At 47.0% G+C, this 18,143-nt stretch overlaps 1 protein-coding gene across 7 annotated transcripts in view; it reads left to right on the top strand.

Moving 5' to 3' along the window:
* Lpin1 (lipin 1) overlaps positions 1–17,793 on the top strand; it is a 108,185-nt gene extending 90,392 nt beyond the window's left edge. For all 7 annotated transcript variants that reach the window (XM_031355818.1, XM_031355817.1, XM_031355820.1 and 4 more), the window contains 7 exons: positions 3,515–3,641; positions 4,937–5,085; positions 5,742–5,828; positions 8,019–8,171; positions 10,874–10,988; positions 11,790–11,893; positions 15,182–17,793. In XM_031355818.1, the coding sequence (XP_031211678.1) occupies positions 3,515–3,641; positions 4,937–5,085; positions 5,742–5,828; positions 8,019–8,171; positions 10,874–10,988; positions 11,790–11,893; positions 15,182–15,341 (895 nt within the window). In that variant the 3' untranslated portion in view covers positions 15,342–17,793. The remainder of the gene's footprint in view (positions 1–3,514; positions 3,642–4,936; positions 5,086–5,741; positions 5,829–8,018; positions 8,172–10,873; positions 10,989–11,789; positions 11,894–15,181) is intronic.
* Positions 17,794–18,143: the final 350 nt, after the last annotated feature.

Genomic DNA, 18,143 nt, shown 5'->3' with positions numbered 1-18,143 from the left:
GGTGGGGTCAGAGCAGGGCTTAGGGGGAGGGGTGGGCTCAGCAGGGCTTAGGGAGGAGGGGTGGGGTCAGGTTGCCTCTCTGTGGCCTTTGACTCCTCAAGACTCCTCTGTGCGTCACCGGCTGTGACACCGGGTGAGACATGCTGTTTCCCCCCGCCCCCCAGCTTCATGGGATGTTCACAGTGAACGTGTGACAAGGTGGTGAGAATGTACAGGCCCACCAAGCCAGACTGTAGTCACCTGAGGACGTGTGACAATCTTAAACTGAGCACTTTAAACTGTTCTAAGATGTACTGCACTGGCCATGTGCTAGGTGCCTTCCAAACTTACATTATTGTTGCAGGCCAGGCCTAGAGCTGGAGGAGATGGGCCTGGGCCCAGGGACGCCGAGGGTTTGGTGCCACTGCTGTTCATATCTTTTCTATTTCTGGCCATGGAGGAACTCAGGGCCATGGGGGCGGGCTGAGGGCCGCGGGACAGCAGGAGCACAGCTCTGGGAGTTCATGTGTGCTGTGATGGCTTTTCTTCTTGTCTGGACTAAACTGTGGAGAAGCCTCTCTCCTGCTGCATAAAAGCAGCCCCACTCCGCCCCATTCTGAGTTACACTTATCAAACCTGAGAAATTGTAAATTGGCTCATTTGTAATGGAACTGAGATTCCGAAATGTGTGGAAGCTCTCCTGAGGGACGTGAATCTCTTCATCTAGGGTGGCACCCTTGACTTCCATTCCTGTCAGAGTCATGTGGATTGCCTTTTAAAAAACCTGGCATTGGAATGTTTTCCTAATTGACAGACTTGACTGACAGAGCCATCCCCAAAGTTCCATAATTGAGCAAACAGCTTGTCACCATACAAATAATTAAAATGCCATTTGAAAAATGTGTGCTGTGACAAGCACTCACTTAAACGTTGTTCACAGTTCCTCATCTGAACACAGATTTTTCAAATGACTTGGGGCCCTTTTGTTGCTGTTTGCAGCCACCATAAAGCAAGTGACATTTAATGAGCCACTTCAAGAGGGATGTGGAAGGCCCTGCCTAGGAACAGCCTGTTCCACTCAGACGGTTAAGGGTGGAAGGTGGCAGCCTCCAACCACTGTCCATGCTCCCATCAGAGAGCTGCCAGCAGCCAACTGTACAACTCCTGCTTTGGTTTTGGAGTCTGTGTTTCCCTCAGTGTTCCTGCAACATGGCATGCCACATGAATTTAGTGGGCCGTTCTTTTCCTGAGCGGCAGATGGAAATCACATCTATTCCAACTTGCACACTCATCTCCCCCTCCCCCACGGAGGCACACATCAATCTGTTGTTACTAAGAGCTGCAGTTACATTCAGATCTCACTTCCCTCTTGTCTGGTTAGAGCACCAATGTTTCCCTCTTCAGAGAGGGCCCTTCAGCCTCATCCTGCTTGCCGAGGATCCCTTTGTCTGGAGTATGTCATGTGGCTCAGGCTCCAGGACCATGCCTGCCCTGGGTGCTCTGTGTGGAATCTGCAGATATTGGAACGGGAAGGGACTTTTAACTGAGCCTGTTGTTTTATGGGAGTGATGACTGAGGTCCAGAGAGGAGTCCTCTGGTGTCTGTCTGGCATTGGACTCAGATGTCTGTCTCATTCTCCTCACCTGCTGCATCCTGTGGTTTGGAGGGGTAGAATTGAGTGTGTTCTGGACTTTAGGATGGGGTTAATAGGCTGAAAGGCAGGACTAATTATAATTAATTCATCTTAAGTAGTACACTGTGTGTTTTCTTGGCCTGGTAACCTTGGGTTTTCAGATAGCAGCTGCTGTCTATACTCCAGCTTGAGCTGAGCTCAGGTCTGTCTCAGATCAAATTGAATTGCAGCCTGTACATGGCCTGTCTTCCTTTAGCATCATCACCAATACCAGAACTTATTTACAAACTTGGGATTATCAAGAGTGCTTCTCTAGTCCTGGTGGCTGTGCTCTGATTGACTTTTTAGGCAAAAGCCCATGGAGAGCAGGGATCACCAGGTTATTATCTTTTCCCCCCAATATTTGGCTCCATACAGAGCTAAGCCTCCATACAGATGTGGGGTGCTGTGTGTTTCCCTTAACGACTCCTTGGTACTGGGCAACATGGGGCTGTTTGAGTCACTTCCTGATGGCTACACATGGTGAGGAGTCTTGGATGGGAGGCTATTGGGTGATCCTAAGGCAGGCCAGGGAACAGAGCAGGGGTGAGCTGAGAGGATGTTGGAAGGAGAGGGAGTACTTCCTGAGAAAGTAAAGAAAGGAGGAGATCTGTGTGCCTATTGTTTTGTATAAAGGGATGAGAGAGTTGATGTGCTTGTTGATGTGTTTATTTTTGTTGACTTGACCCAATCCTAAGCAAATCTTAGAAGAGGAAATCTTAATTGAAAAAAAAAAAAACCCTCCACAAAATTTGCCTATAGGCAAGTCTGTAAGATATTATCTTATGTTATGATTGATGTAGGAGATGCCCATTTTACCACAGGCAGTGCCATTTATTCCTGGGTGGGTGGTCCTAGGTTGTTGTACAAGAAAGCAGGCTGAACAAGCCATGAGGAGTAAGCCAGTAGACAGCATTCCTCTATGGTCTCTGCTTCAGCTCCTGCCTCCAGTCTTGCCCTGACTTCCATCAGTGATAGAGTGTGTGACCAGACAGTTATAAGCTGAAATAAACCCTTTCCCCCCATGTTGCTTTTGGTCATGGCATTTTCTCACAGCAGTAGAGACCCCAACCAGGACCATCAGGAACATGCCTGCTTTGGGGGGCACTTGGGTTTTTCCATTCTGTCCAAGGCCTTTAAGCACTTTGCATGGGGCTAGGACTTAGGAGGCAGAGCAGACACTATTAGGTTGGAGATGAAGCTATAAAATGGAGCTCAGGGAGCAACTAATTTACTGACCTGCTTTCTATGAGGCACTTCAAGACAGCAGCCTGAGTTTTCCCCTGCCCCAGCCCCCCCAGCCTGGAGGGGGAGACAGTATAGAGGAGTTGGAGCATTGGTATGTGGATTCTGTGCTGGCACAGCTCTTGGGTCACAGTGACTTCATAGGAGTCTTGTGGGGAGGGGGAGAGGTGAACTGGTAACTCTTATTAAGCCCTAATTGTTTGGAATTGGATATGAGGGACTTGATGGTGTTTGGACTGTAGACATTTGGACTTTTAGGGCTTGGCCCTCAGCCTTCTGTGGAAAGAGAAAAAAGAAGGCAGGAGAGTGTGTATGTGTTTGTGCTTTTTCTGGGCCAGAATGGATGTAGCCCTGCTCATCAGGAGTGGAATCACACTAGTTAACAGTGAGTGATGAGAATTTGTAAACTGAGGAGTGAATGGGGAGAGGCGGCCCCTCCCCCTCAACACAATGAAGCCATGTATGAATGGGGAGTGAAGGAGAGTTCATTGATAAATCTAAAGCCATATGGCAAATGACCACCCAAGAGACCCAATTGACTAAGTCATTGATTCGGGCCTAATGCATTTTTAATGGTTACCCAGATGCGTTTCCTAATTACATCACCATGTGTTCCAGGATAAAGCATGAGTCATCCTCCAGTGATGAAGAGCATGCAGCTGCCAAGCCACTAAGTTCAAGCCACCTCTCTCTTTTGTCCAATGTCAGCTACAAAAAGACCCTGCGGCTCACGTCGGAGCAGCTGGTGAGTCTTGGCTGTGTTTCTGGTCCTCGGGTCATGGTCAGATAGAGTTTCAGGCCTTTGTTGCAGGTCTGGGGGTTCCGTCTACTTCTTGCTCCCACTTAGCCCTTCTTAGCACCTTTCATGTGCCATCATGCCCGCTGGTGGCCTCACACCTCGCTTTGGTACCCTGCGTTTCCATCCTGACTTTGTATCTGTTCAGATGGACTCTCCTCACGACTTTGCATTTTGACTTGCTCTTTTTTCTGACCTAGAAGGAGGAGACAGCTTTGACTGAGGCTGTTGATCCTCATTACCAGTGCCTGAGAGACCTGTAATGTCTCTCCTGAGTGTGTTTGCTTTGAGAGAGATGCTTGTTAACCCAAGTGCATCTATAAAATTGGTGGAAACCAAGCAGGTGTGAAGGGATTTAGGGAATTTTAGGAAGCAAAGGGTCTCCCTCCTTCCCCGCATGTGTGTGTGTGTGTGTGTGTGTGTGTGTGTGTTTTAATGAGGCCTTTCCCAACCTGAACTGATTTCAAATTGTGACCATCCAGTAAGCAGATATCACTGCTTTTCTATAAATAAAGTCTTGTGTATTTTGTAAGAATTTAGGGGAGCTGGCTTTGATGGGATGATATTTAAATGGACAAAGATGGTACTGTGTTTAGCCACATGCAGGGCCCTGGGGGAAACTGTAGGTCAACCTGTGGGTCTTTGTGAGCAGCTGCTGTGTCTCAGAGTATGCCAGCAAAGACTCAAGACTGACCAAAGGTGGTTTCGTTTTCTGAATTTGGTATGATGTGCTTGGGCCCAGTCTACATTTTTTTTTTTACAGATTTTAAAGGCCTCTTTTTCCAATACGTGTATATGCTAGTCAGCAAAACCACGCTTTTGAGGGAATTGTTTTTGCCTGTCTCACATTTGTGTCCTCACATCAAGGCACTTTACATTTCCTGGTTAATGGTGTGACTTAGGAGAAATCTGGTCGCTTGTCACTTAACTCTGCACTCACTCTCTAAGTACTGGTCAGGTCAGCATTCTGTTATGTTAGAAGCAGAACGCCTTGTAACGAGCGGCTGCTTGGTTCACAGCTGGGGCTAGAGAGGGCTGGGTTTGACTTAGGTTGCTTGTCTAACCTTGGAAAGAACTAGAGCCAGAAACAGAAGAGAGGACTTTGCAGAACTGGGGGAAAGGTTCGGTTTAAAGCCAAGGCATCGTCCTTATGGGATGGGCGCCAGATGATGCCGGCCGAATCCAGACCCCAGCTCAAGCACACAAATTGTTCATGTTATTTTGTTTGTTTGTTTTGTTTTCAGAAAAGCTTGAAGTTGAAGAACGGCCCCAATGATGTGGTGTTCAGTGTTACTACCCAGTACCAGGGCACCTGTCGCTGTGAGGGCACCATCTACCTGTGGAATTGGGACGACAAAGTCATCATCTCAGATATCGATGGGACCATCACAAGGTGGGCTTGACTGTGGTGCAATCTGCAGCCAGAGGAGCATTGTGGAACCCAGAGCACAGTTTCTGGTGTAGCTGGAACTGCACAGATGGGACCACACCTTGGCCTCAGCAGCTGCCTGCCACTGGGGCTGGTGCTTATTTCTCTTTGGGCATCATACTCCAACAAGGTGGCTTTTGGAGACTACTGTTCTAGAATGGTTAGCAGCCTTTCACTTGGGTGTGACAAACTTACTCCTCAGCATTGTAGCTCACCATAGCTGTACCTTAGCAGCCTTGTTTGATTCCGTGAGCCTGAGGCATTCTGTTGAGAAAACCGTGGATCTAGTTCAGTCCTTCACACTGTTGTTTCCTTTTTTTTTTTTTCTGTGTGGTTGGTTTTGTGGGTGCACATGCATGCATGCATATGAGCATTGACATCAGGGATCAACTTGTGACAGTCTATTCTGTCCTTCTGCCATGTGAAGGATGAGATCAAACTTAGGCCACCAGGCAGCAAGCACCTTTACCCTCTGAGCCATCTTGCCAGCCCTCATTCATACTATATATATTTGTTTGTTTATTTTAATGAGGCATGAGTAGTATATCTAAGCTACGTGGACATTTTTTCCCTCACCTTGGAGTAACCCTTTGCTTCTGTTTTTCTCCATCTTTATTTAGATCTGATACTCTTGGTCACATTTTGCCCACACTGGGAAAGGATTGGACTCACCAGGGCATTGCAAAACTGTACCACAAAGTAAGCCAGTAAGTATATACGGCTCTGTTCTCTATTCCCATCTTGTAACTGCCAGGGTATGAACTCCCACTCGGTATCCAGAATGTCTCGACTAAGCACGGGGTAGCTTATGATGTTGGTGGGTGTGTCACTGCAAGAAGAGGCAGTGAAGGTACAGTGATGATGGAAAACTCTGGGTGCACAGTGACTCCTGCCAGTTCCCAAAGGAAGTCTAGGTGGGTCAGAAATGGCCGGGAGAAGGAAAGTGGAGGTGCCAGGGGAGGTCTGCTGAACAGCAAAGGCAGTCAGCATTTACATACACTGTTTATAATCTAGACCGTGTAGGATAGAGAGCATGCACTTTTAGGGGGAGGTTGCCAGGAAGGTTTTAGCTTCCAGAAGTTGAAGCTGCTAAGGGTTTACTGACCCTGTGAGGCTGTCCCCTTGGTTTAGAGGCACTAATGTTCTCAACCTGCCTCCACTCGTGTGACAATGAGAACTGCATCTCTCTATAGCTGAGGGAATTCTGTAATGGTCCTGGAGGGCCAGGATACTGAGTAATTTCTGGACAAGGTGGCAATGGGTTATTACACTGAAAAGACACTGTTTGGGACCTAGTTCCACTGGCCGGAGGTGTCCCAAGATGGCATCTGAGCTGGGGCCTGATGGATGAGCAGGGGTTCACAGAGGGAAGCTCCCCTTGGGTGAGTCTAGCTACGGGAAGAGAAGTTGAGATAGGAGTCAGTGCATGATAGTCTTAGGTGGGTGGGTAGAGGATGAATCTGGACAGGAAGGTAATAACGAGGCTGCAGAGGGCCTGGGGGACCCAGGCTACGATTAAGCCTGGCCTTGATGTAGAGCTTACTTCCTTAAAGTGGCAGGTAGGATTTCCTTTTTCTTCTCTTCACAACAGTGGTTCTCAACTAAGGGTAGCTTTGGGTCCTCCATCCCCTCCAATGAATATACAGTACCGTCTAGAGACTTAGTTGTGAGACAGGGATTTGCCTATGTAGTCCAGACCCACCTGGAACTCAGAATCTCTCTGCTTCTGTCTCCCAAGTGCTAAAATTTCAGGCACGAGTAACTGTTCTTGAAGGCATTTTTAATTGTCATTACTGTGTGCTCTGGGCACCCAGTGGTTGGAAGCGGGGGATGCTGTCCATGTCTCACAGTACATCGCTATAGGTATCTTACATTTATCTGGTCCAACCAAGATAGCTGTGTTGAGGACTGTACTAGCATTTCTGTTGCTGTGAAGAGACATCAGGACCTCAGCAACTCTTATAAAGGAGAACATTTAATTGAGGCAGGCTTACAGTTTTAGAGCTTTAGTCCATTCCTACCATGATGGAAAACATGGTGGCGACATGCAGGCAGACATGGTGCTAGAGAAGGAGCTGAGAGTTCTACATCTTGATCTGCAGGCAGCAGAAATGAATGCTATGCTAGGTCTAGCTTGAGCTTCTGAGACCTCTAAACCCACCCCCACAGTGGCACACTTCCTCCAACAAGGCCATATCTTATATACTGCCATTCCCTATGGGCCTATGGAAGATATTTTATTCACACCACCACAAGGACCCCAGCCTAAATGCTTGTCTTACAAAATTTGATAGTGCTAAATCATTTAAAACTATTTATGGGCTAATTGTGGACTCTGAAATTTTTAAATTTTTTTTTATCCTGTGTTGTGTGTTTGTGTGTGTGTATGTGTGTGGCACTCCATAACCTGATTGTGAAGGTCAGAGGGCAGACAGCCTTCAAGAGTTGCCCTGTATTTTCTTTGAGGGCAGAGCCATGCTGTGCCCCATCAGCACCTCTGGCCTTCTTGGGCTCTCTGCAGGGAAGGGCGCATACAGCCGAGGAATGATAGGGAAAGCCTCAGAGTTTACAGCAGTCTGTGGAGGTGTCGTTCTCAGTGGTGGACGAGTCTTCCTGCCCCACCCAACTCCCAGCAATATCACTCCATTCTTGTGCTTACCAAGGGTTCTGCAAACCCATCTGTGGGAAGCATGGGGTGGGCTGGTTTGCAGAACAGGGGAATGGTAGCTTATCATCAGGAACTGCGACTCTAGCTAGGCCTTGGAGAGCTGGTCTGTGATGTACTGAGAGACTTTCACATATGGGCCACTTGCAACTATGCCTTTCTTCATAGGGCAGACAGAGCAAAAAGTTTTATCCCATAATGCTATTCAAGGTGGATGGGTTGTATCTTTCAGGAATGGCTACAAGTTTCTCTATTGTTCAGCACGTGCCATTGGGATGGCAGACATGACGAGGGGCTATCTGCACTGGGTCAATGAGAGGGGCACAGTGCTACCACAGGGACCACTTCTGCTCAGCCCAAGCAGCCTCTTCTCCGCCTTGCACAGGTACTGCCCAGCCAGCCAATCCCCATGCACTGACTTGCCGGCCAGCCTTGTTCTTCCTCTTTCTCATCACGAGTTTGGCACGAATGAGTAGCCTGTTGGTCTGGAGACATGACATGACTCAGCTGGTAAAAGTCCTTGCATTGCAAGTGTGAAGCCATGTGTGTATATTAAATCATTGAAGATTCCTCACACAAGGCACCAAAATGCAGTCACTTTGAATGCATTAATAATAAACTCCAAGTCACCAATAATGCATTAGTGTTGCAGTAATGAAATAATCATTCTCCTTGGTGTCATCTAATCAAGAACGATACCAGATTTGAATTTTCTACTTCTTTCTCTCTGTATCTTCTGTCCTCTTGTCTGTCAGTCCTATGTCTGAGTCTGTGCCTGCCAGACTTGTGAATCTTTCCGTTTGTATATGTATATGCATCTGTTCCTAACCAAGGGTTTCTGTTCTGTCTTCATTGAACAGCACAGAACATCACTTGAGGAGGGACTGAGGGATACTTCATAGAATTGTTTAACAGAGCTTTACAAGGGATTAAGTCACTGGCTCCAACTGACCCTGACTGACCCAGATAACAAATATCGTTGCTTATTAGGCAATATCCAAACATTGTGGTCAACATTATGGTGGATAAGATGGCTTTCAACCCCTGTTTTTCTTGTTTTTAGGAAATTATTGTTGTAACATACAAATACACATGTGTTACTCTAGTCAGAGGCATGGAAGAGTACATAGATTAAGATTACAGCTATTCATTAACTTAGGTTGTAAAAACTAATTACATGGGAACTCTGAAGCAAGTAAGGTAGCTGCTACATTGTTCTCTTAAAGGCAGATCAAACAAACAGGCTGAGCACACAGTAGGATGGCAGTCTTAAATGACCTCGAGGTATATTATTAACTCTGGCTGTGAGGTCCAGCAAAAGTTCCGGTGTCTTAGGATATAAGAGATGTTGTCATAATATTGCATCTCCATGTAAAAGAAAAGATGGGTATGGTGGCAGAGACAGCTGATCCCTGGGCCTCACTGGTCAATCAGCCTTGCCATTGAGAAACCTTGCCTGGAGAATACAATAGGTTAATAGCCCCCAAGGAATGGCCCCTGAAGCTGACCTCTGACCTCCACACGGATACATCCTTGCTTCAGAGCTGGCTTCTCTGAACACGATCCTAGCCTAGTGCTTGCTTCCCATCCTTTCCACCCTCAGGAGCATCCTTATCAGATCCACTGCTCTGCTGTATGGCTTTTTCCATTACAACATCCAAAGGTCTGTTATGATTTGACTAAAAATGCAGTAAATCTGGAGACCAGTACAGAGAGAGTTAATAGCTCAATATGATATAATCATTCAATTCACAAATCTAGTCTGTTTATTTAGGTTTTTCTTCTCTATTATATTTCAATGAGTTTTTATCATTTTAGCCAAGAAGGTCCATCATATCTTTGTTTTATATATATTTCTAGATTATTGATGTTTACAAATTTAGTTAAAAACGCTATTTCTGTGATTATATTTTTCACCTGTTTCTGATGCATAAACATCCACCAATTTTTGTGTATTGCTTTGTGTTTGTTTATTGACTTTTAGTAATCCTCCTAACTTCTTCTTTTGCTAACTCACCCTCTCTGTTACTGGGACCTGTGGGGTGAGACAGTGTGAGTATGCTTGCTGCCAAGCTTGTTGAGCGAGATTTGATTCATGGGCACCCATGTGGTGGGAAAAAATTGATTCCTATAAGCTGCCTTATGGTCTCTATGCGATATGAATGTGTGCATGCATGTGCATATACATAAATCAATTCATTAGGGATTGTTCATTCATAAATCCATAGGGATTATTTTTGGATAAATAACGACCCCCTAAGATGCTAATAGTTATAGCCTTTATTTACCTTTTCTTCTGTTCTCTGGCTAATATCAGAAGCCCAGTACTGAACGGCGGTGGTTCCAGAGACCATTGTCTTACTATCCATAGGATGTCTGTAGACCTGCAGCCCTGTTTTGGCCTGGGACTCAGTGTATAGACCACAGTAACCCCTGAATTTTTGCCTATCCCCAGGCCTCTCCCTTCTCAGTTCTAGGATTACAGGTGTTTCCCACCATGACCAGCTTTTTGAAAAAATTCTTTTTTCTATTCTTGATGTAAGGATTTTTATTATGGGGCTAGAGAGATGGCTCAGCAGTTCAGAGCACTTGCTGCTCTTGTAGAGGGCACTCCTTTCTGTAATGACCCTATTTATCCCACATTGCCTCTCTTTGTATTTACAGATGTCCCTGGAGCTTTGCCTAGGTGTTCACCTGTGAATGTGGCCCATGCCAACGCCGACTTTTGTTTCTGAGGTTACACCGTGGCTATGGCTGGGCCTTTGCCTTTTTCTTGTGCTGAGAGTGAGGTTCATTCTGAGTTGTTTTCCTGGCCGCTGGGCCAGCTTTATAACTTGCACATTGAAAACTAGTTTAAAATGTTAAATTACTTCTTTAGTGTGTGTGTGTGTGTGTATGTGTCAAGGTCAGAGGACAACATATAGGACATAGTTCCCTTCTTCTCTCTACCATGTGGGTTCTGGGGAATACACTCAGGTAGGTAGTCAGGTGTGGCAGCAAGCATCCTTACCCACTAAGCAGCTTTGCTGGCTTTCAGACCATAAGTTTTCTCGTGCTTACCACTTATTTATTTGTTTGTTTTAATAGAGAAGTGATTGAAAAGAAGCCAGAAAAGTTCAAAGTCCAGTGTTTGACAGACATCAAAAACCTGTTTTTCCCAAACACTGAACCCTTCTATGCTGCTTTTGGGAACCGGCCTGCTGTAAGTACCCAAGGGGTCCATGGAGCCACAGACACTGTCTTTGTGCCAGCAGTTTCCACAAAGGCCTGGTCTCTCGGCCATGGGAAGCCAGCCTCATGCTAAGGCAAAGTGATTAAATCATGTCACTCGTGGCCTTTGGTCTTCCTTGGAGGCTGGCCAGTGACTTTGAAGCTGATGACTTGGGCCACCACTTGCAATTACACATTGCTATTTAAATTAGTAAAACAAGGACACTGCAGGTGCTGGGACTGCCATGATGGAGCCACCATGATGGGACCACCTATGCCAGCCCTGCCTGATCACAGGGTTGGGTCCAGCAGCTTCTGGTGAAGCAGGCAGTGAGGTTTCCCTGGCTGAAGGAAATGGGTGGAGATGGTGTGTTTGAAGCCTGCAGCAAAGGCTCATGGGTAGAAGAAATATTCGCAGATGCTGTGTATGTGACCCACAATTGCTAGAAGGTTCTATATTCTATAGAATATAGCTGGGTATTAACTACTTGGCTGGAAAATTCTGACTTTTAAACCTGTGGCAGCTTATTATGAAATGAGAAAACAGGTTAGAAAATAAGCCTGAGGAATGCCAGCCAGCCTGGCAGGGGACGTGGGAGGTTAGCTCAGGTCCAGACTGAAGGAACTAAGGCCCAGGTAGAAAAGCCAGCCGAATGTGTTCCTGTTCCACCGAGGGGCAGTGCTGACTAGGGAAACTTGGCTGCTACAACATTTGGTGAACGATGGCGTGTGATTGTTTGTATGGTGAACTCTTCACCTCCCTGACGTATAACCTCACCTCTTCTCAACATAGGATGTGTATTCCTACAAGCAAGTGGGAGTGTCCCTGAATAGGATCTTCACTGTCAACCCCAAGGGTGAGCTGGTGCAGGAGCATGCCAAGACCAACATCAGCTCGTGAGTATTATCTGCTCCCCAGGAACTGGACCCTCTACTACTGTCCCAATGCAGGCATCACCATCTATTGCAGACCCTTGCAGCTGTTGCTCCCTTTGTTTGGATCTTTATGTATGTGTGTGGACACATGGATGCAGTACACATATGTGTATATGTTCATATCTATGGTAGACAGAGGTCCATGCCAGGTGTTTTCTCTAACCACTCTTCTTAGTTTTTTGACACAGGGTTTTTCACTGAACTTGGGGCTCACCCACTTGGCTAGCCTGAGTGGCCTGTGAGCTTCTGGGACCTTCCTGTCTCCAATGTCCCAGCACTGGGTTCCAGGCATGAATGGTACCTGGCTTTTTATGTGGATGTTGAGAATCTTAAGTTTTCATGCCTTCAGGGAGGGCAATTGATCAACTGAGCCATCTCTCCGGGCCCTGTTTTAATCTTTAATTCCTCTAAAAAATAGAGGTCAATGCCACATCTTTATTCTCCTGCTTAGTTTTTTGGACAACAACAAAGAAGTCAGATCTCTCAGGATGTAACAGTTAGACTAGATGCTAGAGTCATATGTAGAATACAATGGTATGAGTTCAGAAGCTAGGCCTTCAGTTGCCCGAGTTAGGATGTCAATTGGAAATGTAACCCACGTGGACCATGGGAGGTTTCTACTTTCTTCCCCACGGTGCTGGGGATAGAGACCAGGCCCTTAGGCATGTGAAGCCAGCCCTGTACTGTAGAGGTGGCCTTCTCAGCTCCTGGCTTGCTGTAGTTTTCTTTGCTTTGTTTGAAACAGGATCTTGCTGTGGACTCCAGGCTGGCCTTGAACTTTGCAATCCTCCTTCAGCCTCCCTAGTACTGGGATTGCAGGTGTCCCTGGAGCTTTGCCTAGGTGTTCACCTGTGAATGTGGCCCATGCCAACACCGACTTTTGTTTCTGAGGTTACACCGTGGCAATGGCTGGGCCTTTGCCTTTTTCTTGTGCTGAGAGTGAGATTCATTCTGAGTTGTTTTCCTGGCCGCTGGGCCAGCTTTATAGCTTGCACATTGAAAACTAGTTTAAAATGTTAAATTACTTCTTTAGTGTGTGTGTGTGTGTGTGTGTGTGTGTGTGTGTGTGTGTGTCAAGGTCAGAGGACAACATACAGGACAGCTTAGAACACTGTTCTAAGCTGGAGAGTTGGATCTGGGGAGTTGGATGTAAGATTCCTCCTGGTGTTTGCAAACACCTCCCATGCTTTTTTGTGAGCTGGGCATGGTCACAACTCACACCTGTGATCTCAGCACCATGGGAAAGCAGAGGCTGTAGCTTTGAAGCTAGCTGTAGGCTGCATAGTGCCTTCCAGGCCAGCCTGGATTTCGGAGAGAGACCACCAGGGTAGTTTCTCACTTTGAAGATGGTTGTTATTTTGCAGCTAGACTAGAGTCCAGCTTGACTAGAGCAGTTCCAGATGTGAGGCAACCCTGGCTTCCTGGTCAGGCCCTCAAGCAGCTCTTTAGTGGGGAGAGGAGATGGAGCCCACACTCTTCTATCCTGTAGTAGCTCAGCTGGGGCCTTTCACCTGCCTGGTGATGAGATGGGTCTTTTGAGATGAAGCCCCGTCTTCAGGAAGCATGTATACCAAGGCCCAGAGCTTGGCATGACCTTTTCTTTCAGTTACTATTTGTGTGTGTGTGTGTGTGCATGTACAGGCAAGTACATGCATATGCTATTGTGTGCATGTGGAAGTCAGAGGACTGCTTTTGTGGAGGTCATTTTCTGCTTCCCTCTTTTTGTGGGTTCCTGGGATTAGGCCACTGGACTTTCGAGACAGACACTTCTTAACTGGCTGAGTTATCTTGCAGGCTCTTGGGTGTGACTGGTCCTAGCCAAGCAGGTGTTATCCCTCTGAGTCTGGATGAACTGGAACATTCATTTTTAAGTGAAGCCTCACTGGGTGGAGCGCTGAGCTTAGGGTTTTCTCTCTTTCTAGTCTAGTCCTTGCTCCAGGGAGCCCCATGCCTGGAGGCTAGAATGGGCCACCCGGATAGAGCAGGTCCTGCTGCCAGGGCACATGAACCTCACCAGCTTGGTTCTGGTACCTTCCTCAGCCTGGCAGGGGACAGCTCCCAGTGGGGAGCCACCCACCCCCATAGCCACAAACTTCAGGCTAATAGACCTTCAAGTCAGGAGGTATTTTAAAAATTTGTTTGTTTGTTTTAGTCTCCAGGAAAGACATAATTCTTGGTGTATTATTAAGGGAGGTTTCCCTACTTCGTGCAGGCACGCTGTTTCTCACAAGTCTCTTGGAGGCCCTTTATTAAACACACACGCAGCCTTACTGAATAAGTCATTTCATGCCTCAGAACATGCTAATTGCTGAAATTTGGATTTCGAAAGCCCCTTTTGGTTCTCGGCATGAGTGGAGAAGGGGCCAGAGATTGTCAGACAGAAGTCTAGGCTGTGCAGGAGAGGGCTGGGCGTGTCTGAAGCACTGTGGAGGAACCTCCACGGGCTGATTCATGTAGCTGCTTTCCTTCTGCAGTGCAGGCTATGGCTGGGTAGCATCTTCCTTGGGGGAGAGGAAGTGCCCTGAGGATGAAGGGTTTGAAGCTTAGGGAGGGCAAGATACTCTCCCAGAGTCACACAGCAAGTAAGGCTGGAGGAGGCCTCAGGCTTGCTGACCCATGGCCAGGGACTCGTTCTTGAAGTGTAAGTGACCCACTGTGGAATGATGAGTCTCCAATATATGAATCGTTGGGTACATTATTCTGTTTCTGATGCTAAGCAAGTGGTACAGTTTTCCTTTTCCTTTCCTTATGGTAGAGGAAGTCAGGGTGTGGAGACATCCAGGCCTCTCTCTGCCTGAGATCGCACAGCTGGAACAGGGCAGAATTGATGCCAGATCTGCACTTTGATAAGAACAAGACCCTGTCCCTGTTCACTGTGACTGTAGTGTAGTCTATGCTGCTTCAGAGCTATGACTTGTCTGTGGCTCCTCCCCAACACCTTCTGCACATGGCCTCTGTGGCAGGCAGATGCCCCCGCCTGCTGCCCTCCCTCTGACTGTCCCTTATACCTCTGCTCAGGCTGTCTGTTCTTCATGAACTCAGGCTTGGCATAATCCCGTCTCCCCTTTCTCACCTCCAGTGAATTCCTAAGCCTAGAATGGCTCTAGTCAGGCAGAGTAGCTGGCTGCTCCCTGGCTTGGGGTAGTATACTCCTCCCCAGCCTGAAGTGCAGCCCAGAGTGTGGCATTACCCTTCATGTATCAGGTATGTCTCCGTGGACAGTGACCCCACTGTTCTTTTACCTTCCAGGTATGTGCGGCTCTGCGAAGTGGTTGACCATGTCTTCCCATTGCTAAAGAGAAGCCATTCCTGCGACTTCCCCTGTTCAGACACTTTCAGTAACTTCACCTTTTGGAGAGAGCCACTGCCACCTTTTGAAAACCAGGACGTGCATTCATCCTCAGCTTGATGCGACCGAGCATTAAAGGATAGGTTGTGGGGACCCTGGAGCTGCTGGGAAGGCTGATGTGTGGCCATCTGCCTAAGAGAGAAGCGTTTCTCCCTCGACTCGCTCGCTTGCTCGCCCCAGGGTGACACTTCTAAGCATGGAGGGCGGAGAGAGGCTGCATCTCATCCCATAGGCTGCAAGAGGATTGGGCGCACTAGTAGTGTGCAGAGCAGCCCTTTGTCTGGGTTAGCATTCGTAATGCTGCACCCTCCAGTCCAGTCTGCTCCAGCAATTAGTTAATGTGCAATACGGGCGATGACCCCTTAGCAGAAGTGGGCAGGCCACCTGAGACCTGTCTCAGTACCACTGTGCCTCGACCCCTCACCCTGGAACTCTGATGTGCAGAGTGATCGGTAGCATATGGGGCACATTTCCATGACAGTGACATCCATGCTACTTTCTGCACACAGGGATGGCCGTGTCCCGAGTCTAAGTGAAGGGAATATGGGCCTCTCTGGGTCTCAGCCCTGGCCTTGGCTTTGACTTTTTAGACGTTCCCTCGAAGTATTGCCGACTTAGTTTCACCTTAGGTGATAAGCTCTTTAATTGCTTTGGTTAAAGGTGGCCTGTGACGCAGCCGCATCTCTCCCCATTCCTCATAGCTCATGGCTGGGCTATTTATGCCTTAATGCATCTGCAGCAGGCATTTACTTAGCGTGCACTGTCTAGCTGTGCGTAACTCCAATGCCTTACATTACAAGGGTAGTCCCTAAGGCAGCATGCGTCCTGCTACCCAGCAAGGAGGCGCCACTAGCGCGGACTCGAGCAGCACGCCAACCGCGAAGGATGCCACTAAAGAAACTGGTTGTTTTTTAAGAAACGTAGTTTCCAGAAGTTAAGTTATTTTATTTGCAGATATTATTTATTACTTTACTGTCACTGGGCTGCTGTTGTGAGCATCCTCGCCGGATCCCTAGGCTTACAGCTGTCATAAATGCATTAAAAGTTAAGCGTGCTAGACAATCCAAAGAGCCTTTTCTGTGGATGTCACACTCTGATCTTCTAGAATCTCTGAATCACTAATTTTTCTTAGTTTTTTTTTCCCCTGCAGTCTAAGGGCAAGAAAAAAAAAGTAATAATTTGAGCAATGTTTTTTAAGCTAATAGAAGGTAGCTGTGAACTGTCTCAGAACAATGTGAAAAATGAAAGAGGTATTTTGGTAAAAGATTTTGTTTTACTTTGAAAGTATTATTTTTTTAAAGGGTGATTTACACCAGAGACTGAAAGGCCTTTCTATTTATGTTTCATTGCTAGAGTCAGAGGAGACAGGAAAAAAAGGAAAAGAAGGATAGAAAGAAGAGTTAAACAAGAAAAAAAGAAGTAGACTGGACTGTTACTCTTTCTGTGAAAGAAAACCTAGGGTCACTGCCGTTGTAGTCACTGGGCTCTGTGGTTGGCTGTGGTCCACATAGTTCACAGGAATGGCCAATGAAAGGCAACTGTGTCATCTGCTGTGGGTGCCCACTGGTGGGGAAACTGAGACTGGAGGGTGTGCTTCCCTTCCTGTCCTGAAGGTCAGGAAGTTCTGCTGGAGGGAGCTCCTGACTTGTCCTCTAATGACCTTCAGAGGCCGTGATAACCCTTCTGCCACCAGCTGGTTTTATGTGTATTTTGATTGCTATGGACTGTGTATGAGCTCATCAGCCTGCAGAGGTTCATGGCCATCTCCCTCATGCCCAGGGGAAGCTTTGGAATCTCTCTTCAAGTGCCCACTGCAGCCCACAGTCCAGGTGGCTTTCTGATAGCATGCTAGGACTTGAGCCAGGGTCTCTCTGTAACCACGGCTGGTTTACAAAGCACCATCTCAGACAGACAGTGGCCCTTCCACCTGGCTTGGGAACCTAGTTTTGATATACTTTAAACTTCCCTGCCACTCTACCCTGAAACAGAGCACACCTTCCACAATACCACACTCTCCGATCTCTGGAAATTCTCCCAGAACCCTGTGCGGGCAGTGATGCAGACACCTACTGTTAGGCTCCCTTGTGAGAACCAAATGGGAGCTGCACCCAGGTTCTCTCAAGTTGCTTGTCTGCATATGCACTAAAACCCAGGGGCCTCAAGGACATGGGCTAGGATAGGATACTATATGGGCACCATACATTTCAAAGTTGCTCATGGAAGTGAGTTACTCGATCCATAGTGACATGCCCTTAAATGTCGATCCCACATGATGAAGGAGAACACACCTGGCACACTGCAGAGACAGGCTTCTGTCACCACGGATACTTCCCCTTTGGATGTCAGGTTCGCATCACTACTTCAGTATATTTTATTTACAATGTTGGCTGTGTGTTTGCAAATGCCTGGGGCGATGATGGAAAAAAAATCAATGTAATATTTCATTGTGTTGTGCTTGATGCAGAGCTAGAAACTTGTGTAATAAACAAGATGGATGAAAGACTTCTGAAAATCAGGCATGTGAACTTTAAATCATTTTTATAAGTTCTTATTTTTTTCTGGTTTCTTATATACAATAATTAGTCATTTACTTGAAGGAAAAAAAAGACCCCTTAATGTGGGCTAGAGAGATGGCTCAGGCAGTAAGATTACTTGTCATGCAAGCAAGCGCATCCAAGTTCTCTCCCCATTATTCATGTATGAAGCCTAGTGTGCGCTTGTTATACCAGTGCTGGGGAGATGAGGATGGGTGGATCCTTGGTGCTGTCTAGACAGACAGCTAGTAGAATCCATAAGCCCCAGGTCCCAGTGAGAGACCCTTGTCTCGATAAAGTGGTAAGATTGAATCTGAGGAGCAACAAT

This window comes from Mastomys coucha, unplaced genomic scaffold, assembly GCF_008632895.1.
Source record: "Mastomys coucha isolate ucsf_1 unplaced genomic scaffold, UCSF_Mcou_1 pScaffold6, whole genome shotgun sequence".
Taxonomy (NCBI): domain Eukaryota; kingdom Metazoa; phylum Chordata; class Mammalia; order Rodentia; family Muridae; genus Mastomys; species Mastomys coucha.
The sequence above is the reverse complement of the archived record's forward strand: the minus strand, read 5'-3'. Positions and strand labels throughout refer to the sequence as shown.